This window comes from Lagopus leucura, unplaced genomic scaffold (genome assembly GCF_019238085.1).
Source record: "Lagopus leucura isolate 7727_CA_CO unplaced genomic scaffold, USGS_WTPT01 Super-Scaffold_100002, whole genome shotgun sequence".
In the NCBI taxonomy this organism is placed as follows: Eukaryota; Metazoa; Chordata; class Aves; order Galliformes; family Phasianidae; genus Lagopus; species Lagopus leucura.
The window spans coordinates 44,844,530-44,870,499 of record NW_024962263.1 but is presented as its reverse complement, the minus strand read 5'-3'; the positions used below and the strand labels follow the sequence as shown (position 1 = coordinate 44,870,499).

Below are 25,970 nucleotides of genomic sequence, written 5' to 3'. Positions count from 1 at the left end.
TCCATAAGGGTATTTGAGATCTTAAACAGTGCTTCAGTGCCTTACTTTCTGTAGGAGGCACCTCTCACGGGTGTTACTGGATTGCACGGCAGTGCCATCACAGAGGAAATGAGACCTGTTCACTGAGAGCCTGACTCCAACTCACTAAATACTATGACAATATATGATGAGTGTTATAGAATCATGGAATCATAGAATCCTTACACTTGGAAGGGCCCTTTAAAGGCCATCTAGTCCAACTCCTCCTCAATGAACACGGATATCCACAGCTAAATCAGGTTGCCTAGGGCCCGATCCAGCCTTGCCTTGGAAGTCTCCGCAGACATTTTATGTATTAAAAGGAACTGTGATTTAAAACAACGCTTTTATTTAAACCTTTATGATGGTTGCATGAGCATCATTTAACTCCCTGTATCAAATCCAGCCAAATCATTTCACACTTAGACACCAGTGGGGACCATACAACTTTAGTAAGTGGAGATGCACCTGTTTACAGCAGATCTACCTGTGAGGTAAGCACTCGTGAGAACTAGTCAGAAGATTCTCAGATTCCTAAAAGCTGTTTAAGATTATTATGAGAAAACTGTGCTATAGACAGCTTCCATGCATTTTAAAAAGAGCTTGATGCAAGAACTCCCCAAAAGAACTACTTCTCTGCCTACATCTGAACTGCATAATCTTCAAATCTGTACTTCAAATTTGTGTGGAAAGTCCAAAATCCTCTTAACTGCTTTGGGTATCTCATCTTCTCCAGGAAGAGCTGCATATAGATTACAGATCCTCCCCCCTGGTTTTTCGCCAAAACTTTCCATAGGCCACTGCTTGAATATTTCTAAGAAGCCACTTTCACTTAAATGTCAAGTTTACTGGAAATTTGCTGGCAACATCTTTGTGAGCTGTTCTGAAAAAACAAGCAATGTGATCTGCAGAGCTTTAAAGCAGCACACTTGTAAGCATGGAAGTTTGCTGACTGCTTTTCCTCTCCCTTAGTAGTGGTCAGCTTTGGCAGCGAAGTACTTTGAAAAACACACAGCCCGTGCATGGATGAGATCAAACACCAGCCCGACAGTGCAGCCAGTGCACATCAGCCTCACAAGGAAGAAGGAAAAACAAACAGAAGGGGAGGGTGAGATTTGGTGACCCTTGCAAGCTGTGGCCATAGGGAGAAAGGGAGGAGGGAAGCAGAGAAGCACTGTGGAGGCACCTGGGCAAGCAGTGCTGCCTGGCACAACCTGTCAGTCGCAAATCCTCCACTGGGATTTGGGCAGCCAGCCATGCAGATGTGAGCAGTGGCAGCCCTTGCCCTGCTGACACAGCTGTGTCGGGATGGTGCCCATCCACACTGGCTCCAGCTGAGATTTGGTTATAGCACAGAAATCATAATAAAGACAGGAAGCAGATCAGCACTGCCATGCTTCTCCTAGGACAGGACGCCACTGTTTTCCAAACTACAGATGTTTTAACCTCATTCTGCAGGATGAGAGCAGCATGGGAATTATTGGAGCAGGGCTTTGCATTGCTTTCTGTGAATAGGCTTAGAATCACAGAATCATTCAGGGTGGAAAGACCTCTAAGATCATTCAATCCAGCCATCAGCCCATCCCCATCATGCCCACTAATGTTACTCAGTGCCACATCCATATGGTTCTTGAACACCTCCAGGGACAATGACTCCACCACCTCCCTGGGCAGCCTATGCCACTGCCTCACTGCTCTTTCAGAGAAGAATTTTTTCTTTAGTGATATGAACTGTGCTGAGAAGCCTTCACAAAACAGTAGATTAACCCTCATGATGGAAGCTGCAACCCCAGAGCATCTCACGTGCATTGCAGCACTTCCCTCCGTTCTGTGCTGCTCTTAGCATTACACTTCAACACAGGCAGAAGAAAGATCCACACTGACATCATACAGCTTCACTAACTCTCGTGTCAACAACAGTGTGCCCATGAACACTAAGAGGTTAGAAATCCACTTTAGGTATGGATCTATAAGCAAAAGGAGAGAAAAGCAATTGCAAAAACTCTTTGCTGCATATTTGTCCAAGCAAAATCTGCAGGACCAGACAAGGATCTCAACTCCTCTCCAGCAGAACTGTCCTCAGGGTGTACGTGCAGTAGTGGAGCTGGTCCTACAACACATCTCTCCACAAAGCTTCCATCACTGGTGGAATTTGGAGCAGTTTCTTAATCCAATTTCCACTGTATTAAAAGCATCTGAAAACTATTAGAAAAAAAAAAAAAGAAGACAAAAAAAAAAAAAAAAATAGACATAGGAGTAGAGTATTATAAAAACCCAAACAAACCTCAAACACACCCACCCTGGAAACATCTCCCATTCACAGCTTCACTGACTATTTTCTTTTAACTCACCACAAGTCTTCCCAGAAGAACAACTGAAAAGACATTAGAGATTATTTATTTTTCTTTCTAAAAGAGTGTTTTAGAAATCTCCCAGGAGGGAGAAAAAGAAAATAAAGTGATTAAATTATAGTGCCACATCAGCGCAAACAGCAAGCTCAAAATTAAGAGAACCACGGTGACGTAAATCCTGCTTTGACATAAGATGACTTCTGATTTCACTGTCAGCTCTTCTGCTTCCTTTTGCAAAGAGACTTCCCCTCATTCTTTTCTGGACCACCTCAATCATCTGCTGGACAAATACATATTCTTGTAGCTCTTATGGTTATTTTGTGGGGTTTTTATTAGAGCATCTGGTTTCATGCATGTGTAATTTCATTCTTTGCAATAAATGAGGAATTCTCTTTCCATTGGAAACGTAATTAGAGACTCAACTGGTATTCAAACCAAGTGCAATAGGAAGGGTTTGTTGTGGAGAACACAGCTCTATTTCTCTCTACTAAATCACAGAACTACTCACAGTAACCTCTCGCATAGATGGCTGAGAACAAAAACAGCCCCACAGCCCTGCATTCCCCAAAGCCACTTGCCACAAACACAAGCTGCTCAGGGGCTGGGATGCAAAGCTGCAGCAAAAGGCTGGCTCTGAAGCTTATGGTTTTTACAGGCTGCTCTCTGACACTGGTGGGTTTTCCTCCAGCTACCAAATTTCCCTGCCTTAGTTGGCTTGGTAGTGAGCCTGGGACTGAGAGAGATTTGCTTTTTACCTTGTGCTGACCTACTCCATGACATGAGTAGAGCAAAAGGACAGGACACACCTCTGCCTTGCCCCTGCTGTCACTAGGAAAGATGCAGCAGGATGTGTGGTTTCCATATGGCACTGCAGAGCTCTTTCCTAGATCAGATCATCATCATTAAGGTTGGAAGAGAGCAGTAAGATCATCTAGTCCAACCATCAGCTCATTCCCACCATGCCCACCATGTCCCTAAAAGTTGAGCTGTGAACACCACAGAAAAAAAAGGGATCTTCCACTGAGGTGGTTTCATGTGCAGTTTTGGAACCTGCAGAAAGGCTGATCAGTGACAGAGGAAAATCCAGCAGGGCCTGAATTAAGGACCTCTGAAAAATAATTTGTATACTTTAATTCTGCTTGATGACCCAGATGGACACATCTGTTCCTCCTCTGCTTCCTCCAGTATTTTGGTTAGTCAGTCCCTCACATACACCTTAAAGCTTTCTCCTAGTTTTCGCTAAACTAAACTACTTAAAAAATACACCAATTTTAGAGTTTTTGGAAAGCTCTTTCAGATCCACTGCAGTAAGCAGAAGAACCAGATGTTGCTTTGTTTGCTTCCCCTCAGAAATGAGCCATGCTGAGTATTGTCCAGTACACTTAATAAAGAAACTTTGCTTAGTGCTGAAATATGCATGTGGTCACTTTTAAGATCTGTGAAAGAGGTTAAGCACGTAGTACCATCCATCAAGCAGAAAGCTGTGTTCCTAAGGAGACAAATAAGTTCTTTAAGGAACTTTTTTTTTTTTTTTTTTTTTTTTTTTTCCCAACCTGAGCAATTCTGTGATTCTATATTTCTATGATTCTATGGAGCAGCGATTTGATGGCCTGTTTTAGGAAACTGTATACGCAGTGTCAGTGCTTGGGGTAACAAAATGACTTCTGAACTCTCGACTGGGGTCTTGGAGCAGGATGAGAAGCAGAACCGAACTCATAGGTTTTTGGCTTTCCTGATCTTGGGAATAGCACATCCAGGAACACACTTGTCTTTCTAGATGGAACCGACAGGATATCTAAATGTCCACATGTCTGGGTTTTGTATATTTGAAGTCAAGCTATTAGACAGTCCAATACAATGGCCCAAATTCACATTGCATGTGTATTTAAATGAAAATGATATCTAAACACTGATATATAAACAAGCAGCGATATGCAGTCACTGCTGGGGAGAAGTGAATTTAGCTGTGCACAGATGCTACGTTGAAACTTCGCAGCAGGGGTTCAAATTACTCTGGCTTCAGGTCGTGCAAAATGTTAATTAAGGACAAGAGCTCTCTCACTCCAAACTCAACTCTGACAGGCCAGACTTACAATGAAACCATCAGTTACACTGGGCATGATATGCCACATTTCCATCTGACCCAATTAACTTCTGGGGTTAAAAGAGGAAGGAAAAAAAAATCCCTTTGCTCTTTTTTTTTCTTTTTTTTCTTTTTTTTTTTTTGGTAATCATATTCTTCTCTATACAATAAAGTAGAAATGTATGTAGAAAATCTTCCAGTTACTGGTTGTTCCTACATACACAGATGCTCTGAAATCATGCCATAGCCTCGTAACAAAATATACAAGGACAGTGTTTTTCCTGCCTTTGGACACGACCGAGTAGGCTCCAATGACCTTACAAGTTTGGCAAGTAAAAGCTTGCATGCCTGTTCCTGGGCAAATTCAGAATATAAAACTCAGTGGTATTTTCCATGTTCCTGGCCAAAACCAAAAACACAAAAATACATTACATCAAGAAAATCGATTAGCGTTTTTCAAAATTTTAAATGTTCACGTTTTGAAACACACGCAGCGAAGCCCTATTAAGCATAGCTTAGATGTTAGGAGGAAATGCTTCACTCAGTGGTCGGTGAGGTGCTGGCACAGCTGCCCATGTAAGCTGTGGTTCCCCATCCCTGCAGGCGCTCAAGGCCAGGTTGGATGGGGCCCTGGGCAGCTGAGCTGTTGGTGGCAGCCCTGCCCATGGCACGGGGTGGGACTGGGTGGGCTTTGAGGTCCCCTATAAATGAAGCCATTCCATGATTGTGTGATATCCTGGTGCCCTGATATCCTTAAAATGAAGCCTACCTGCCCTGCCTCTTTATGGCATTATGGAATGGCTACCAACGCACTGAACATCTGCAAAGAACCACTAATGCAAACCTCCCAACAAGCTGGGCTGAAAAGTGGATCCCTTGGGTCTTGTACTCTGTATTCCACAAAAATTCCAGCTGCCTCCATTAGAAGCCACTAGCTGCAACCCGGAAAACCCATACAAACTTTATTAATGTGAGGCATCTGTGTCTCACCCTGGCAGGGTGTATTTTCCAGATACATTCCTGACTGAGCCGAAGAGTGTCTGCAGAACACAAACCTCCAAGCTCCCATTGCATAATGCACAGACCCATCAGCTCCAGGCACTCACAAAGCCCTTTCCCACTCGTGGTCCCCCACCACCTACCTGTTACCAGACCCCTAAGCCACCCGCACAACCCTTGCTGAAGCAGAATCAGTGGAAATGTCTAGGCACTCTGCCTGTTCTGCTTAAGTTTAGCAATATGCAGGAGATTAATTGAGACTGGATAAAATTTTATTCCAGCTTTCCTTTGGCTAAACTGTTGTGTTGCAGCACAGTAGAGTTTGGTTTAATTTTAGTTTAGTGAAGCAACATGCTGCCCCTTGTCAGTGTCTGCAATAGGCAAAAAACAGCTTAAAACAGAATCACAGAATCACAGAATTGCTCGGTTGGAAGGGAGACTTAAAGGTCATCTAGTCCAACTCCCCTGCAATGAACAAGGACACCTACAGCTACAGAAGATTGCTCAGAGCCCTGTCCAACCTGACCTTGTGTGTCTCCAGGGATGGGACATCCACCACCTCTCTGGGCAACCTGTTCTTGTGCTTCTTTAACTGTAATGTAAAATACTTTTACCTTCTATCCAGTCTAAATCTCCCCTCTTTTAGTTTGAAACTGTTCTCCCTTGTCCTATCACAACAGACCCTGCTAAAGAGTCTGTCTCCTTCCTTCTTACAGCTCCCCTTCAGGAACGGAAAGGCCGCTCTCACATATCCTCGCAGCCTTCTCTTCTCCAGGCTTAACAGACCCAGCTCTCTCAGCCTGTCCTCATAGAGAGGTGTTCCATCCCTTGCATCATTTTTGTGGCCCTCCACTGGAGGTGCTCCAGCAGGTCCATGTCTCTCCTGTCCTGAGGACTCCACATCTGGATGCAGTACTCCAGGTGAGGCCTCACCAATGCAGAGTAGAGGGGCAGGATCACCTCCCTTGCCCTGCTGGCCACATTTCTTTTGATGCAGCCCAGGATACAATTGGCTTTCTGGGCTGTGAGGGCACATTGCTGGCCCATGTCCAGCTTGCCATCCACCTTTAACCCCAGGTCCTTTTCAGCAGGGCTGTACTCCATCCTAACATCCCCCAGCTTGTACTGATAGCAGGGGTTGCTACGACCCAGGTGCAAGACCTTGCACTTGGCTTTGTTGAACCTCATGAGGTTCTCCTGGGCACAAGCCAGTCTACATCTCTCTGAATGGCAAAATATTGTATTTTTGTGATTCCTTATTTGCACTATCCCCTTTAGCTCTCACAGGCTTTTTTCCCTAAGCATTTATGTGTTTTCCCCACACAGTTTGGAGACTTGGAGTTGAAGACTTGTGGAGTGACTCAAAGTGACTAGGAACATGAAGCTCTTGCTCAGTATGGCCATACCTTCACACAGCATTTCTCTCTCCTTGCTACCACTGTTTGAAGGATGGGTGTCTTTATTGGCTACCTAAAAGCAAGAAAAATGCTTGCGAAATGCTGAGCCCTAAATTTAGATTTCACAGGAATTCAATCCTCACAAATAAAATTTTCTCCTGGCAAATCATCATAAAATTGGCTGAGAACAAGTGTGTGACGCATTACTTCGGTGGCCTCAGCGGTTCCAAGATGCTGGCTGTCAACAGAGGGAGAGGGAAGAGACCATTAGGTCTGGTTTGAGGAAAATGCCCCAAAAGAAAAGGAATCCTCTGCCTCATTGTGCATCAGTGTGCCTCTTCTAAAATGTCACTGCCAGCAGTAAGCACAGCACAGCAGCTTTCTGGTGTGGGATAACAGAAGCAAATAAAGAATAGCCAAGGATCATTCAGATACATCTGGGTACTTGCAGCTTTATAGTTTACAGCAGGCTGTAAAGAGCAGCATATGGCAGCTGCTAGCCGCAGAGGCAGAGCTCTGCTTTGGATAAACTCAAAAAGGCTTCACCAGAGACATCAGTAATGCTACAACAGCAGCACTGGGAGAACCCACTAGCTGGTATCTCCAAATATTTTATCTTCCTCTTCCTTCTTCGGATGGCTTCTTATCTTAAATTTTCACTTCTTCCACAATTTTCCTGTGCTCCTTTCAATAGAAACAGCACCAAGCTGAAAACACAATTCTTAGTTTTGTTCTAATGCATTAATCTCTCTCACAGGTAATGGTTTGTGATGCAGAACAACCCAACTTGCAGTCTAGGTGTTTTGGCAGCAACCTGATGCGAAGTGCTTCATTATTTGTTCAGCTAGTTTACGGGGAAACAAATACAAAATCCCCAGGTGTTGCTTACAGCACAACCAATATTTTTCATTCCATTTGTAAATACAACACTCTAGTCAGCCCACACACCTATTTTACAGCCCTAATGAAAAACAGAGGGCAGACTTCACATGTAGCAGTGACCATGCCACCTTTCAGCACATCTCTGAAAGACAGAGATTGATTGAGGAGGTATGCTTCCAGGCATGCAGATGCAATGTAGGAAGAAACATGCCAAGAATTTTAATTGTACTTCAATTGAAAAAAAAACCACCCACATAACAATAAAAAATAGATTGCCTATAGACCAGCACACAGCTGGAATGACTCTGGTCACCCACTCAACTGCTAAGAGGGCTCCTTACGAGGCCTGTATGCAGACACAGCAGGAGAGGTTGGAGAGGGGCAGCCCAAGCCCATCAACCCCAACAGCACTGACATCTCCGGGCTATGCTGGCACAGAACACACAGCTCTGTCAGCTTCTTGGATCACACTATTACTGTCTGATGCTGATGGATCAGTCAGGGTGCCTCAACTATTTTCCATCTTTACCAGCATGGAAAGTTTGGCAGTTTTAAATTTTCAGCTGGAAGGTATCAGTGATAATCCAGAAGCTGCTGACAGAGTGAGGACAAAGCTGGAGGCATGCAGCACCTTGACTCCAGCTCATCACAGATGTTCCTCTTAATTTTTTTATCAAGAGCTCAACTCCAATGGCCCTGGAACTCTGGATGCACCCTAGTAAACAAAAAAAACCAAAGGAATTCCTGCATATACATGCAGTCCCCAGTGTACCCCCAAGGCCCCAGCCCCAGGACATGCTGTCTGCACTGGGCTCACCTGGGTGCCCCCTTTTGCCCCACTGGCCATTGTAGTGGAAAGAGTGTCTCCAAGTGACATTTCTTGGCCTATAGTGAACAGACATGCTGATGCTACCATGCGATGTAGGTTTAATTACCCCAAGACCCATGCAGATGGAATCTCTATCCAATAAAAGCAGCAAGATCGCTGGCCTGGAAGCAATGTGCCAGACTTTCCTCTGGCTTTGTGAGCAACAGTGACTCCTGACTTATTACTGAGCCACACTATTGTGTGTCACAGGCACACATGTGAAAGAATGCCCAGAGAACTCTGCGGCTTGTGGCACCTGAAATCCCTTGCTGGTCATTTACAAACCATAAAGAAAAGTTGATAAATTCCTTAAGATTAGATCTTTACTTATTTATTTTTCTTACAGGCTTAAGGTTTGTGTGGAGGTAGTTCACCATCAAGCTGATGCCAGGCATTTTTCCATGTGTGGTATTACAGATGTGAACAATGGCCTGGGTTTATCCAGGGTTAAAGGCTGAAGTTAGGCTTTCTGTGCAGTGTTAATGAGTTAACGTTATTCCTGAACTATCACAAATGTCCAAGCCTCAAGTTTTAAGAAGGATTACCGTAATCACATTTAAATTGTTACTTACAGGCAGGAAAATATATCATATTAAGCTCTTTCTGAAAGTCTATAAAATATCAGATTTTTTTTCTCTGTAAACCATTCATAAGGCTTTTATTGTTAAACTCCTAAAATTCCCCATTTGTATTCTACCAAAGGTATAAATATACACCTGTATATACACACACACCAACTGATATATAGCTTCTCTCTGCCTAAAATATTCAAAACAATATAAAGTGAGAAAGCAGTTATTACATGGATCAAGTTCAGCTGCCCCTCAGCAACTTATCAGCAAAAAAACTGTCATATTTTCCAAGAATACTTTAAAACCAGAGGCATTTTTCTCAACTCTTTCTAGCATAGCAGATTTCATTATTGTCTCGCAAGCTGATTTGTCCATTTCTGGTCTAGAAATACCTAGATTTAATTCTTAGAACTGGAATCATGCTCAGGAGCTAAGTTACTGTTGCTGCACAGACTGGACATCATGACTAGCATACCCTATGGGAGGTGAAAGATCCCAGCTCATGGTCTGGAGGACAGGGGACAAGGTGGGCCCTACTATGGAGGACAAACTGATAGCCTCCAACTCTGGCTATGTTTCTTAACGGCAAAAAAAGGGTCCTTATCTCACACAAACTGTTTAGTCTTCTGCTTATCTGCAGTGTACTGGCCCTGTCTTTTTATTCCTTGTGAGGTTTCTCATTGTCAGCAAGGCTTTCAGCTCTATTCTTGGAAGCCTGCTTTCTGAAACATTAAAATTGGGCTTCACATCAGTTCAAAGACCACTCCCTTTTTTCCCCAGTTATTTCATGTTGTGGTATAGCTTCAAACTATTCATTGAATAACTTCACATTGAAATTTGTACACTAATTGCTCTTTTAAGTGCAGGTTTAAAGTTCTAAAGCATTAACACAAAGATTCTAAATTTGCAATTGTCTATGCATCTATTGCCTGGGAATGCCACAAGTTGAGTAGATCAGACATGCTACCTCATAAGTCCATTAATTCCCTTTAATTCTTGTGCCTTCATTGATGTCCAGAGCCAGAGAAGAGTCAAAACCTCATCCTAATATCTACCAGGCTGCTCATCCTGGAGAAGAGGAGACTCCAGGGAGACCTGATAGTGGCTTTTCCGTATCTAAAAGGGGGCTATAGGAACAAAAGGAACAGAGTCTTCAGCAGGGTCTGTTGTGATAAGACAGGGGGAAACAGTTTCAAATTAAAAGAGGGAGATTTAGACTGGATAGAATGAAAAAAATATTTCATGTTAAATGTAATGAGGCACTGGAACTGGCTGTCCAGAGACATGGTGGATACTCCGTCCTGTAGACACTCAAGGTCAGGCTGAACAGGGCTCTGAGCACCTGATTTAGCTGTATGTGTCCCTGTTAATTGCAGGGGAGCTGGAGTAGATGGCCTTTAAGGGTCCCTTCCAACTCAAATGATTCTATTACTTTATGATTCTATGATTTGAGCTCTCAAGCCTGAGATTTAGCATCTCAAAAACCCTATAATTCTGAAAAGCATGTTTTGCCCTCTCTTCATTCCTTCTTTCCCAAAGAGGAAGTAGGGGATGCACAAACCAAAAGCATTGCCTAAGGAAAGGGTTAACACTGATGACAATCTGGTAGAGGAAAACCATGGATGGGCACAACTTGTTATCTGGAGCAGATCACTTGAAAGCAGCCTGGCAGTGACTTATGATGAAGTAACAGCAATAAGAAACATCCTTCATTATGTTCTCACCACCACAACCCAGAGCCACGGGCACCTGAGACACTGGACAGTGCCCTTCTGGCTGCATCCCTGCACATCTGGAGCACCCACTGAGAAGAAGCAAACAGCACCAGGCAGCTGGAAAGAGCATCTTCCTCGGCCTCCCTGACTCCCTGTGGTGAATTTGTCCTGCACTCAGAAGTAAACACATGCTGGTGTTGACTTTGCTGTCTGCATCTGTGATGAATATTTTTAAATGTTACTGCGATATGCTCAGTGTGTTTGGATTAATATAACCAGTGAGAGTTTGGTGGACTAAAAAGTAGCACAATACACTCCCTGAAATTAGTGTATCTGAAGAGGAAGAAGAGAAATGTTCAGGAAAATGGGGAGCAGTGCATGCTGGCAGGATTGTGACTGCTCAATCTTCTTTTCAAATACTTCTTTCCCAAAATGAGAATTGCCCGAGTGTGCCTTCCACCCTTCAGCACATCTCTTGCTTTCTTGAAGCAAATGGCAGGGTCCAGCAACAAGACAGCTAATAATAAACTCCCCAGCTGAACTCTAGGAAAGCAGTTGAAGTCAAGGATTGTGAGCCAAGCGCTGACCAACATGTGTTCCCAGCTGCCAGCAGTGATTCATTGCAAAACGGGTTCTTTATGAAGCAGTTGTGGTTTAGCCATCTCCCTCTCGGAGCACATTTTGCTCCAAACAAGGCTTACTTTTTCCAAAATATGGAGCCGAGGGCACCTGAGTCATGGTCCTTCTACTCTGTCTCATGTTAACAGAGCACACAGGGACTACTCTAGTCACAAAATACTCACACAGCTGTTCACACAGAATGGCTCCTGAACCAACCAACCAACTGGTGCTGTTATTGCTGCCTGCTTCAGCACCTGTATGCAAAAAGTGCTGATTTCCACAGCACCAGCCTTCAGACAGGATAGGCCTCCTTCCAAAATGCCCTTTTATCAAGGGCTTCTATAGCAAAGATTGGTTCTTGCCTTGGGCTTCTCCAATCATACTATCATAGAACCATAGAACCATAGAATCAGGTAGATGTGAAAGGACCTCCAAGCTCATCAAGCCTGTCAATCTGACTACTGAGACCCATCACTAAATCACATCCCTTATTGCCAAAAGTAAAATCTCACAGTGATGTGAAAGGAGTATTTCATTCTTTCTCTTTACTACCAATAATAAGTTTATTTTCTTCCTTATATCTTTAATAGTATTTTTCATTATCCAAATGCTCACAATTTAACCTGCTACTATCAGAGAGGACGCAAGGCCAAGAAGGAACACAAGCTGGGACAACAAGCATAACAGTTCCTATGGGTCCTGAACTACTTGGCTGTATTTTTGCTCCTGTAGTGCTTCTCTGGAAGTACTGGAAGTGACTGGTCAGTGGATCTAGGTTTTTAAAAGATGCGCATCACCTTCAGCTCAGAGGCTGCCTGGAGATGCTGCGATCACTGTAGAAATGGGAACACATTAAGGCAGTCTTTCTGAGGAAGGGAAAACAGCCCTGTAGTTGGTTGTTCCTTCCAGGGACCTCCACAAGTGTTGACATCCTTCTCCTGCCCCTGCTACTCTGCTCACCTTCCCTTCACCCTGACAAACACAACACAAGTACAAGCACTCCTGGAAACATGCAGAACAGTTAAAATTTCTTCCTAGTTCTTCAGAGCTTTTTTTTTTTTTTAGTTTTTTTTTTTTTTTTGCTATTCCAGGGCCCAGTCCAGAGGAATAAAACAAAAAGCAGAAAAAACCTACGTGCAGCCTTATGGCAGGACTTTCTAAGCCACAGATGCTGGCTCTGTGGTTGGCTGACGTACCTAAAATAAAGCTCAACAGCAGGGAGCAATGCAGCAGTTCAGGGGGTGGAAGAGGTCATGCGAATGTGATCCCACCTCTCAGCCTCTGTGTACGCCTACTGCCACGAGCGTGCCTCCCCCTGCTTCTTTTGAGGTGAATTACTGACATTTTTCTTTTTTCTTGTTTTTCAATTCAGCCTTTTCCTTTTTGAAAATGACTCTTGTTCCAGCCTTGAGGGCTGTGATAGATGCACAACACTACTTCCTTCACATGACAAGGCCATTTTCTACGAACCACCATCAAAAAAAGAAAAGAGAGTGACCAATGTGATTTTAAGAATTTATCTCTTTGGAATTCTTAGCTTAAGGTGTGGTTTATAAAAGGTTACATTGCAATGTATTAAGTAAAACCTTTAGGTTCATTCAAGAGAAAATAGAAGCAAGAGCTTCCCTGTGTATACAGAAGCACAAGAACACGTTCAAGTCTCAAACACTGTGCAGGAGAGTTTAACCATGTTTTGAAGTTATCACCACGTCCCAAATCAGGAGAAGGTAAAGCTGTGATAAGGGATTTTGATCACCAGGACTGCTTCAGAACACAATCATCCCATAAGCTTTTGCTCCTTTTTTTTAGAGATAAACTCACAGAATTGTTCCTGGCTCAGCCGTTCTGACTTTGCAGAGCATGAAGAGGTCCCATATGACCACAGCTGACCATGTTGTGCATAATTTAGGGTCTATGAAGAGCACAGCAGGGGCAGCAGAAGTTTCAGGGGCATGTACTTTTCTGTACATGCACATCTGGCACACTCATGAAGTGTGGGGTTGGTTTTCATAACACTGCTTCATGCAAGGATCTAGTAATAAAGCTGATGACTTCTCATCACACCTGCTGCTGGCCAGACATTAGACTGAATGGGTTGATGGGACTGTACCTACATGTTCTCATGCTGCCAGGCCAGTAAAGGAGGCTTTAATAGCACCTGCTTCTCTTAAGGTAAGTGCTGCGCCACAGAGCAGTGAAAGACCTGCTGCCACTTACCAAACCTCTTGTAGCCAAAGGACTGCACCTCCTCCTCTTCTGCAAAATCGTCTGGAGACAGAAAGAAAGACAGAGCACCAGGTTACTACTACCACTCAAAAAATATGGGAAAAATTTGTTACAGGTGCATTAGCTTTACCCCAAGATCTGATAAACAGTGGGATAGAGAACTGACAAATACAAACAGATGACAAAAAATATTTCAGCTCTTTTGTTCTCATCTTCAGTCGGCAGGCAGTAAAATGCTATTAATCACATATTTATTTTGTCAGAAGCTTAATTTCTTTCTACTTCTTTCCAGCAGCAATTACTCAAAGGAAAAGGCTGGCATCAGCAGAAAAAAAATGCATTCACTACTTTTTTTTTTTTTCAGTCTCTTGCTACCAGCCCAGCCCTTCCTTCTGCTAAGGCAGGGCAAGGCGAGAGCTGTGCCTGCTGCCGGAACCTGGCTCCCAGGAAGAGCAGTACAGCCCCACTGCCCAACTCCTGCTTCCTGATTTCTAGAAGGAAACAGAGGAGATCCATTTCCTCTTCTGCACACGCCATTTCATGCACTGGGGAAGACTCCAGGGCTTTTTTAAATCAGCACCTAGTGCATCATTTCCCAAGAGCTGCAAGCCTACCTTGCGGAAAACACCAGCATCTGACAGCAGCCCCTACCAAAATGTGCCTGCTCTTGAGCTTTTGATTGCACTGCAGTAGAGGCAAGGCAGAAATCTGCATCACATTGAACACAGCTGCTGCATCCTATGGAGCTTCAGCTTGCTGAGCCTTCACACTACCCTTGCTGCATTGAGTGCCAAGAAAGACGCCTCACTTGCAAATGTCCCATCAAGATCCTACATCAACACAAGGACGGAAAGAAACAGAAGCACAGAGGCCAGCCAAGGAATTCACCAAAATGGAACATTTAATGAGCTGCAGTGAAAAAGCAGGTTCCAAACAGATAAGTATGCATGATGGGAATGAATCTGAGCTTGAGTAGCCCTTTGGTGTCCACAGCCTTATTGTGCATGAACAAGCTGCTGGCATCGTGAGACCGGGCTGGTGCTGCAGCTGACATGGGACACAGCATGGCCGTGGGAGGGTGGACTCAAAGGTGAAGGAAACATATGGCCCTCATCCAGGCTCAGCAAAGTCTAAACAAAACAGCTCAAAACTCAGATTCTTCACCAGGTAATACTCATTTTGCTCACTGCCAGAGGTGCTCCTGTCTATCTTCACCCTCGTTTTAGTGCATTTAAGAAATGCAAAAACCAGTGGGCACTCCTCAGGCAAAACAAACACATCCTGATTTTGAAGGCAGCAACTATCCTCTAACAAAGAACACCTCACCATTGTACCAGATATTATCTGAGGACAACGTCACCTGACAAAACACGACAAATACGAATAAACCAAGTGACCACAAGGAGTCAACTGCCAAGCCTCTCATCCCAGCAGTAAATTACTCCGGAAAAGCCTTCCCCTCTTGCACAAAAGATAAAAGCTGCACAGAAAAGTTATCAGTGCCAGAGCCCTCAGCTTCCTGCCGACTCTTGCTAACACAATCGCCTCCTGTTTCTTGGGAGCATAACCTGCCTTGTCTGATCCATATCTGCCTTGTGCAGCCAGGCCGTGCTGAAGCCCTGTGGCCTAATCCTGCACCACATCTCCAAGGCCCATGCACCTCCTCCCCAGGGCCCCCCTTATGCCAAGGGCTGTGCCTTCCCACCGTCTCAGGCCCTCACATCCCTTCACTGCTGCTGCCAGCAGCGGAGGGCCCTGCACCTCTGAAGGGCATGTCACAGAATCACAGAATGGCCAGGGTTGGAAGGGACCTCAAGGATCATGGATCTCCAACCCCCCACCACAGGCAGGGCCACCAACCTCCACATTTAATACTGGACCGGGCCAAAGGCCTTCCTCAATTCTCATCAGTCACTGAAGGGAGAAATCAGCCATTTGGTTTTTCACACGTAGGCCAACTGTGTTCACTTCTAGTAAGGCATTTGTCATCCTGCTGTTTCTCTGGACTCTTATATACGTACATATATATAGGGATGTGTGCGTATATATATATATATACATATGCACTTCTTAATATTTTCAATGTTACATGCTTGCTAGGGATCATTTTTTTCCAGTGCTCATTTTGAAGAGCAGTAGTGGCATTTGAAATGAAGTGGGGATGGGCTAGGCCAGTTTTGTCAGCAAATGGGCTGGCCTCCTGTTTCTAAAATCCAGGTATCAGATAAGACCTATTTTAATCCCAGGGGCTGGTCTAGCAGCAGGCAACAAAGTAGTTTAGGGGAAGCCTTAACAGTCTAAGCTCAGAGGTCTTTCAGTCACAACCACCATTATGACCTTTGCCCAAATTATATATTGCAAATGCAGTGTTTACGTATTTCAAATGTAATATAAATAATCTTGAATAATATTAACTGCTGTGTAAGAAGCTTAAGGGAAATAAAGATGCGAGGCAGATAATGAATAAAATGAGATCAGACTACATTTTCAGAAATTAGCAGCACTGCATCCCTTGGAAAAAAAGAGAGTAGGAGGTGTTGAAAGTTTTAGTGGTTCTTCATAAGAAACCTGTGTTTGAAATATTAAAAATAAAGCTGGGAAACAAGCCCATAAATGTAAGTCCTGAGGCAAAGCCATTTGCCCCAGCTTGCTCCTCACAGCACTGTGCTGACGAGCTGGCAAATGCTCAGTTCTCTGCCACAAGTTCCAGTGCTGAAAACCTTCCTGATTCATACAAAGTGTACAAAAATGTCACAGCTCTGTGATATCTTTGAATTAGGGAAATACAGGAGAATCCAATTTTTCATTGAAAAGCAAATGTGTAGGTTTCTCAGAGAAAACGTGGTCTGTGATGAATTACAAAGGTCAAAAAAATACACACCAATTAGGAAAGTAAATAGTAAGAAAACCTCCACGATGTTTTTATACCTTATGGTTTTAAAGACAGTATAAAAAATCAGAGTGGAAGAAATACATGAGTTTTGAGCATCTGTGGCTAACAATAAGAAAAAAGGATATAATATATTACATCAGTGCTGTCCATACAGTTGAATGTGGCTGCAACCGCTATAGGACAGCTTTGTTTGATGTTGTGAAAACTCTGAGTTTGAAATATTTTACTTCAGTTTAAATTCAGCCCTTGGTTTTTTCAAAGACAACTGGAATGAATGCATTATTTCTGCTACATAGGTGTATACTTATATGTAGGCAAGGAATATTTTCTTAGGTGCAAAATAAGAAGAACATACTCCTCCCTGAAGCAGATAACAAAGCAGAATCCATTTTTACATCCTAGGTGGAAGAATTTACTCCTTAGTGCTGAAGAGATATCCACAGCTTAGTTACAGACTGCTCTACAGAGCTGTCAGCTGAAAGAGGTAATCTAGAATAAGAAAGACAAAGAAAAGAGCTGGTAAAAAAAGCCATTTCTTATTCCACTGACTTCTACTGAGCTCTGGCAGATTGAGGGTCTGTTAATAAAAGAGAACTTTGGGCAAAACACATGAACAACCAACTGTATTTAACTGCACAGGAGAAGGACCGCTGGAGACCTGTTGTATCGGGTTTACAAGAATCCCCTTGGAGGCCAGCAACAGATCAGCACTCAGAGCTCACAGCAATCTGCTGAAAATAAGTGGCTATCTGTAGCTTAGCAGGAGTACATCAAGTATTTTAAGTAGTTAGCACAAAGCAAAAGCTCTGATCCAAAACCAAGGCTTGGAGATATTTTGGCAATATAACCTCCCTCCTGAGTAGAAATGCCAAATGCTGCTTGCCTTCCAGTTATAAACCATTACTGCAACACTTCTAATAAATACAGTTGTAGAGTTAAATAAGTTACAGTACAGTGCTTCAAGGGAGTGGAAGGTGGTTCAACTGGGTATTATCACAGTGAACAGAGGGAATTCATTTAATCTAAAACAAATTGGGTTCTCATTTGATTAATTTGCTAGAGGCAAAGCAAAAATATGTTGAGAAGAACCATGTAATTTCTGGTTCTTGTTCTTAAATCTTAAATAAATTAATCACAGGTCACTTTGCAGTCTGTACTTCGGTCAAATAAGAGAGAGGTTGGCTAGAGCTGACAAGGATGCTAAATCTGCCCTTGGACTACACAGGACCTATAACCACTGCACAGCTTGGTCCCTTCCCTGAAAAAGCACCAGATCTGAGAAGTCTTTGGTGCACTGTGGTTTTAGGGCAATTGTTTCCATTTTATCTCTTTGCTTTAATGGGTGTCATTGTTGACACATGGGAGGTGTATCACAAAGCTACTAATGCACATGTCCAGCTATCATCTTTCAACAGTACACCCTACTTGGTCATCTCAGTATAGTGAGCTAATGAAGCAAAGTAGACCTCAGAACCATAAAGATACTGGGTCATATGCTGGCTACAGACACATAGCATCCAATTATTCCTAGTAATTGTCCACATGGGAAACATGGATTTAGAAAATAATCTTTGTTGAAAGTCTTTAATTAAGGAAAGGCACAAATGTTCTGAATAAAATTTCAAACTCTGTAGAAATATAGTTCAGGAGAGAAGGAGGCATCTGGGCTGAAAATCATCGTACCAAGTTTCACCTCAGATTTTAGGTACTAATTTATAGCCCCCTGAAAACTGGATTTACAGCACATTAGAATTTACCCCTAAGTACCACACTGAGAATTTGGGACTATAGCACTAATTTGCAGCAACAATGACATCCAGTATAGGAGTTTCCTTTAAAATAAATCTCCACATAATATGCATTCTCCAGGATCTTTAATCATTAAGGCCCTGTATTTCTCACCAATTTAATGGGACCTATATGGTTGTATCTCAGTGCGACTCTGTGAAATTCATTATATGTCACTTGACGTGAAAGTAATGCCTCCTATTTCTTTTCCATGAAAAAAAAAAACCCAACAGATACAAAGAGCACAATAACACTATTCAATAGAGCAAATGCTCTCCTACAGAACATTATTTTTTAACAATCACCACTACTGGCTCTACGTTTTTGCCAGCTAGAAGAGACTGCATGCTGTGCTTGTAAAAATATGTACCAACATAGAATCATAGAATCATAGAATCGCAAGGTTGGAAACGACCTGCAAGATCACCTAGTCCAACCACCCTCTCATTCCCAGTACCACAACAGTGGTGATCTACTGTTTCACAGCTGCTGAAATGTAGCACCCACCGCTCACTGTGCTCGCATACATTGGTTGCACTCCATGGATGTTCAGCAAGTGTCAATGAATGTCAATAGGTGCCATTTTCCTGCATAGGGGATCTCAGTGACACACCTTTGCCTCATTTGCACTTCCATGTCAGACGCCATTCTGTCAGACTGCCCCTCTGCTGCCATCTATCTCATGGCAGCAACACATAATGAGATACTGGTGGGAAGGTTCAACCCCTACTGCAATACCACCAACATCCGCCTCTGACATTGTGGGACATTACAAGATAGGAAGCACAGCTTTTGAAACAGTCCTCATAATTTTACTAAGAATACATTTTATAATTATTTTCTAACCATTTGTAAAGACGCTGTGCCCATTAGTAAAAAAATTATGATAATCCTGTTGTGAACCCATAAATCAGCATTGATGCAGATGGTGCCCCTGGGAGGAACCGACTGCAGTGTCCCAAGGCTGCCCTCCCTCCAAAAGACAAAACTTGTCCACTTGTGAGGTTTCTGTAATATTAACAATCGTTCAGACAGAAGAGAACAGTGAGCACCAATATCTTTCTCATCTCAGATTACAAAAGCTTTCTGAGGAGTGATCAGATTTATATGTGTTTCTGGTCACTATTAAGAGGGTCTACTTTCAAAGTGCTGACCTACTGGTGAAACTGAGCCAGCAGAAGAACAGGGAGCAGCTGCAGCCTTCAGATGTTGATGACTTCATCAGTCTAATTGGTTTCCACTGATTTTCATGGCTGTTACTCTGGACAGTCTCCTGCTTGCGCTAACTGCTTGACCCCTCTTTCTTCACAGATGCTTCATTTCACTTTCCTTCCCCTGACTTTCTCCACTCATTTTTTCTGTACAGATCTTTTTCATATCCAGGTCTTTCTCTTTGCTTCTGTTTTGACAAGTCCTCCCTTGTAAGAACACAACCCATCCTGAAAACCCTTCCCTACTGACACAGTCCCAAGCCAACACATTACTGTGGCTGGCTCTGAGTACAGCTTTTCCACCCAGTCCTTTGCCTCATCACTATGAGCTCTAGGAGAAAGTCCGCCTCCTCACATCCCCCAGCATCCTTTGGCATTAGGCTAGATCCAGACAGAAACTGAGGCTTCTCCCTATCCCTGTCCTTCACAACCAGGAATTGGTCTGCTTTCAGTATCACAAGAAAGCAAGAGGCAAAGTCCCAGGTGATCGATTCTCTCTTGAGACTTATAATCCAAAAGCAAGATTGTGTCTCTCATCAGTTAACACATGCATAAAACATAAAAAAAAAAAACAACGGTTGTGACAAATGGGTTTTCAGTGCTATGGTCCTGGTCTACAGCCCAACTCCTACAGCCCCAAAATGGAGAGAGTGCACAAAAAGAGACAGAAGATTAAAAAGCTCCAGTTTCGTTTTTAGGGATGAAATGATGAGAGCAGACAGTGGTGTTTCTTGACCAAAACCTGCACAGCCTCTGAGTGCCTCAGAGCAAAGCTGCAGCACTGGGGCCAGCACCAGCTGCACAGTGCAGAGGGTCGACCTTAGAAGTTAAAGGTTTATTAAATCATATCATATTTCAGCATAATGATTTAAGGGCAAACAGATCTGTTCTCATTAGTGCACTGAAAAATTTTGCCTCTCTGTCTGCATGTTAGAGGAGGCAATTAACAACAGCATTAAACAGCAGCATTCCTGAATGCCACACTCCTATACTGCCTCCCATAAGTCATCCACTTTGTTTCCTAGCGACATCCCAGTCTTCACCTCAAATTTATGCACCAAAAGGGATTGTAACTTCAGGTGGGAGCAGTCAGACTCCAAATACAATTCATTTTGCCCTGATCCCTCGCTTACACAGACCACACTCACACTGTTAGGAGGATCATGTTCACCTTCAGTGCCTGCTAAAAGGTGTCTTTATTTTGCTTTCCACTGGGGATATCTCTGTTTTGACACAAGAGAACCTCGGGATAAGAAGTGTTTCGTGCAGTTGGAGATAACTAGGCACACATCCTTCGCAGTGCTGAATTGCCTTCATCCTTGACATTTCTTGCACTCTCTTTCTTTGATTCTGGCTTAGCTCTGCCAGCTCGTACCAGCTGTACCCCTGTGCAGGACCATGTTTCCCCCCCTCCCTGCCAACCAAGCCAGCAGAGGTGTTTGGACCTGTGAGTACAATGGCCTTTGAGCACGGATCTCAATGAAGCATTAAGTGATCGTGACAAAAAAGGGCTCTGTTCAGCTCTCAGCTGTAGCGAAACTCGTCCAGAATAAATTCCTGTTCTCCAAAGCAGCAGAAGGAAGAGCCTTCCTCACACAGCTCCATTCACTCTTCTTGGTCCTGTGTGGCCAGGAAAGTCAGAACATTCAAAGTCAAGACGCACAGTCACGACTTCTTATCAAAAATAACCCTGCATTCAATAGCTTACTAGCTACTTCTGCTCAATAGCCACCTGCAGAGTAACAGCTCTATCTGTGCAAAAACAGATTTCCCTCTTATTTTCACAGCTCCTAAAACTCTGTTTTCTTTCCTCTTTGGCATTAAGGAGAATATCCTTTGACACACGCATGCATGATCATCTCTCTCATACATATATTTAAAAACCCCCATCGCTACCAGCCAGTCCGGGTTACACCGGCTGTGGAGTAGCACTGCCTGGGATTTGCTCTGCATTTTATCACACATTTATTGTAGCCGCTCATGCCTTTGAACTTCTGCGGTAGGGTCCTGTGACATGTCCAACACACACCACTCCGAGCTTTGCATGTGTTTCACGTTTATGTCACTATATTCATATGAGCCGTGCTATAACTGCACTGAGTGAAGGTTATTGGATCGCTCCGCTCCTCGTCCTTGGTTTTCAGATGCTGTCTGGCTCCTGCAAAACGCTTTGGGCTGGGTTGTTTGAAACATGCAGTTTGCTGTTTCTATCCTGGGAAGGACTTTTTGCAGACAACCACTCATCTGATTTTGTGCATGGGAAGATTATAGAGGGAGAGAGACACGTTTCTCCACCACTAGCAACCTCACTTTATTCTACAAACACAGCAGTGGCATCAATATGGTTCAAGGGAAAGACAAAATCTGCCAAGGAGGTGGACACCATGTAAACAGACCATTTATTTCAAGGCTTTTTGTGAAAGAGCAACTGAACGGTGCATGCACATTCCGGTTTTGAAGGTGGAAGCTTCACCTGCAGATTGCATCTGGGCTCTAAATTAGAATGCAGAGGAGATTGTTGCTGTTGTTGTTGTTGTTGTTATTGTTATTATATGAGAGGCACTGCACAGGATAGGGCATTCTTCCAGATGCTTCCTCCTGTTACAGCACAGCTGACTTTTTGTCCACCATGAGCACCGCTCTCCAAGCAGTGCAGTCAGCAGGGTGGGAGGAATGGATCAGAAGAGGAGGATCCATGGAAGGATACAGAGCTCCTCTGCTGTGCAAGAGCCATCATCCCACAAAACCACCTGGGCCATGGCAGTGCCTGATCTGGGGCAGCAGTGATCGGTCACTGTCCAAACAAAAGCCACGTTGCAAATGGCAAAACCACAGCAGCCACGACTGGACCAGTTACAGATATGGTTTCAGATGATCTTTACAAAAGGTATCACAGATATACAGAAAAGTTTTAACAACGTGTTCCTCTTTCTTCACTTGGGTCGATGTTTTTGAGCATGTGGTGTTGACTGTGGGAAGCTGTTTTCAGTTGTTTCCTAGGTAACAAACAGTGTCTCATTCCCCAATACATAACTAAAATTTAGAAGAAAACTTATCATTTGATACAAATATATGTAACTGTGAACCAGCTGAGTCCCTTTAAAAATTACATGAATTATTACTTAAAAGTATTGCAAAGTTTGTGAGCTCAGTGTAGTTTGCTGCAAATCCAACTGCAAGCACATCAAATGTAAACTTCCATTTATTTTACTGATTTAAAGCACAGCACGTTACAAACACCAGCAGTGGAAAATATAATTTATTCCGTACAGATACTCAGTGATGTAATTATTTAGATATTCCTCCGTCCTCCAGAGAGGGTAGATGCAGAGACAGCTGCAATCAACAGATCGTTTTGCTATTGGTGTCACTGCACCGACTCCTCCACTTATCACCCCCATCAAGTTTAAAGAGAAATTATGAAAAAACAAATATGCATCAGGGAAAGAAGACATGGAGTCAAAGTTTGCTTTGGCTCTGCAGTTTCCATGACACAAGCAATGGCACTTGATGATAGGTTGGAAGGCTTCTTCGATTATTAGCACCATCATTTAGCGGTTCTGTGCATGTTTTGGAACTGATTTCTAGGGGAGGTAGAAATGAGATGGCTGTGATTCCTTTTGGGGAAGGTGATGGCAGGGGTTGGCAAGCAGAACAGAGCATCCCCCCTGCCAGGCTGTGAGCACATGGCTATCCAAGTGCCACTTCTCCACTCAGCAAAACACAGCACTGCAGGCAGAGTGGAAGGAGGCAGAAATATAATCATAGACCCATAGAATGACTTGCGTCAGAAGGGACCCCAATGATCACCTAGTTCCAGCCCCCTCATGTCTTGTACCCACCTATTGCTACAGCAAAGCACCTGCTGGCTTCAGTGGGCTCAGTGCCTTGTTCCAGGTGCCATGCAGTACAGTGCATGGCTGCTCCAATGTGTTACAGCTCTGCTCTGCCCTTGCCATCCTGCCTGACCAGCACAACAGCCCTGCTCCAGTCCCAAAGCAAGGCTACAGTGGTAATACCCATGGCTTGATGTTACTGGGCTCCCATTGCTTTGGTTTGTTCCTGCCATGACACTTACACCCTTAGTGACAAGCCAGTGACAAAGCTTTTGGCATGAGTAACATACAAATACACTATAAATATATTATTTTAAATACATTGCAGGGCCCTGTGGGGAGATTATGTCACAACACCAGCAGTAACTCAAATAGTGTGGGTGGGCTTGTGGAGCCATAGAATAGAATAGAAGTTTTTTTTTTTCTTCTTTTTTTTTTTTCTTTTTTTTTTTCTTTTTTTTTGATAGAATGGTTTGGACTGGAAGGGACCTTTAAGATCATCTGGTTTCAACTCCCTGCTATAGACAGGGACACCTCTAGATCAGGTTGCTCACAGCTCCATCCAGCCTGGCCTTGAATGCTTCCAGGGATGGTGCATCCACAGCCTCTGGGCAACATGTTCCAGTGTCTCACCACCCTCACATTAAATAATTTCTTCCTAATATCTACTCTAAATCTTCTTATTACAGTTTAAAGCCATTTCCCCTCAACCTGTCACTACATGCCCCTATAAAAAGTCCCTCCCCAGCTTTCCTGTAGGCCCCCTCCAGGTACTGGAACCAGAATCAGAATCCCCCAAAAGCCTTTCTCCCCTTCAGGCAAAGCGAGTCAATATCGCACCTCTCGGTGTCCCCAGCCCTGGAAACTCCATGTCAGTGTCGCCGTGTTTACCGGCATCTGGCATCTGGCACCAGCCCCTGCAATCCAAGCACAGCCACACCACTGCCCAAAAGCAATTTTCTTGTGTGCTTTTTCCCTTCCACCCTTCGAGTGTACTTTCGTCTCCGAAGGAAACTGAGACCCAACTCTTGCGAACTCCAAATTCTTCCTACACTTTCCTTTGATGTTCCCATTGTGACTGCTCTCCGGTGTGCATGGGCTCTGCCTCTCACTGCAAGGCTGTCGATTTTCTAAACAGGCTTTCTTGTAGTCCCCCAATGTATCTTACATCGATTCGGCAGTCTGCCTATTTGACTTTGAAAGGGCATTATCTCAGTCCCAGCTTGCTGGGACGGGTCAGCCGGCAGAAGAGAAGACTTTCACCCAACAAGACAGAGAGAGAGAAAAACGAGATAAAAAGAAACAAAGTTTCAGCTTTAACAGATGCAAAGCAAAGCCCAAATATTTTCCAGTCGGTGGATGTTGAGGAGCAATATGCCAGATACATTTCACAAGCCAGCCAAGCCTCCGCTGGCACCTAATCACTGCCAGATGTTTAGAAGCAACACCGCGAAACATCGCACAGCGCTGGCAGGGAATAAACAAACCGCTGGGGGAGAACTCCAAGTCTCGTCCGCGGGACAGCGGAGACTGGGATGAGGGGAAAGCAGAGCGGGTGCCGAGAGCGGGACGGCGCACGGGGACGGCAGGATCCGCTCCGGCTCTGCCTCGCTGCCCCGCGCGGAGCCGGGGATGCCCCCCGCCCGCCCCGCGCTCCCCCGCGCTGCCCTGCCCGCCGCCGGTGCCCGCCGCACACGTGTGCGCTCGCCCCGCTGCCGTCCCTACCTTTCATCTTGGCGCCGGGGCGGCTCGCATAGGACGCACGGGGCGCGGCGGGGGCTGGCTGCCTACTGCCGGGCCATGCCGGGGGCCGGCCGCGCCCTGCCCTCTGCCGCTGCCCCTGCCGCTGCCGCTGCCGCCCGCCGCGGCTCCTCTCGCCGCCAGCCCCGAGCGGCCCGGCCCGGCCCCGCCGAGCAGCGGCCCGGCCCCGCCTCCCTCCCTCCGCCCCGGGGAAGGGGCCGCGGCCGGGGCCGGGCCGTGGGGGCGGGCTCGGGGCCCCGCCTGAGGCTGGGATGGCGGTGGGACGGGATGAGGTTCGCCCGTCACCCGTCGGTGATGAGCGGGCATCCCGGATGGGATGCGGTGTCCCTTCTTGACTTCCCTGCGCGTGTGGCAGGCACACGGAGTTTTGGTCTCCTGACTGTCCGAACGCCTCGTTGGTACCCAAGTGAGAAATCCCGAATCGCGGATGCGTACCCATCGGCTGGGACGTGCGGCGCTCAGCCCCAAACAGTCCTGCTGGATTCAAAGGAATCCCCTCAATGCGTGTCCTGAAGAGTGTGTGTAAATATTTGTGGGATTAGAGATGTACAGGCTGGTTGTATTTTATTTCATTCATTCTGGATGTTGCCAGGAATAATGCAGCATTTCTAGGCTCCCGTTTTCTTGAAAGGCGCATGGGGTTTCGCTGCAAACCTGCCCTTACTTAGGCAATCGAAGATGGCAATACAGGTTTGTGATCCTACTCCAACCAGTAACAGCAGTGCTGATGAAGCAGAGCTCGTGCACCC

The 25,970-nt window shown here is 44.7% G+C and overlaps 1 protein-coding gene across 1 annotated transcript in view; it reads right to left on the bottom strand.

Annotated features, from left to right (window-relative positions):
• COLEC12 (collectin subfamily member 12) overlaps positions 1-25,267 on the bottom strand; it is a 93,579-nt gene extending 68,312 nt beyond the window's left edge. Inside the window, exons 1-2 of the mRNA XM_042869908.1 lie at positions 25,186-25,267; positions 13,724-13,774 (exon numbers count right to left, since the gene is read on the bottom strand). Coding sequence (XP_042725842.1) covers positions 13,724-13,774; positions 25,186-25,192 — 58 coding nt within the window. The 5' untranslated portion in view covers positions 25,193-25,267. The remainder of the gene's footprint in view (positions 1-13,723; positions 13,775-25,185) is intronic.
• Between the last annotated feature and the right edge of the window lie 703 nt (positions 25,268-25,970).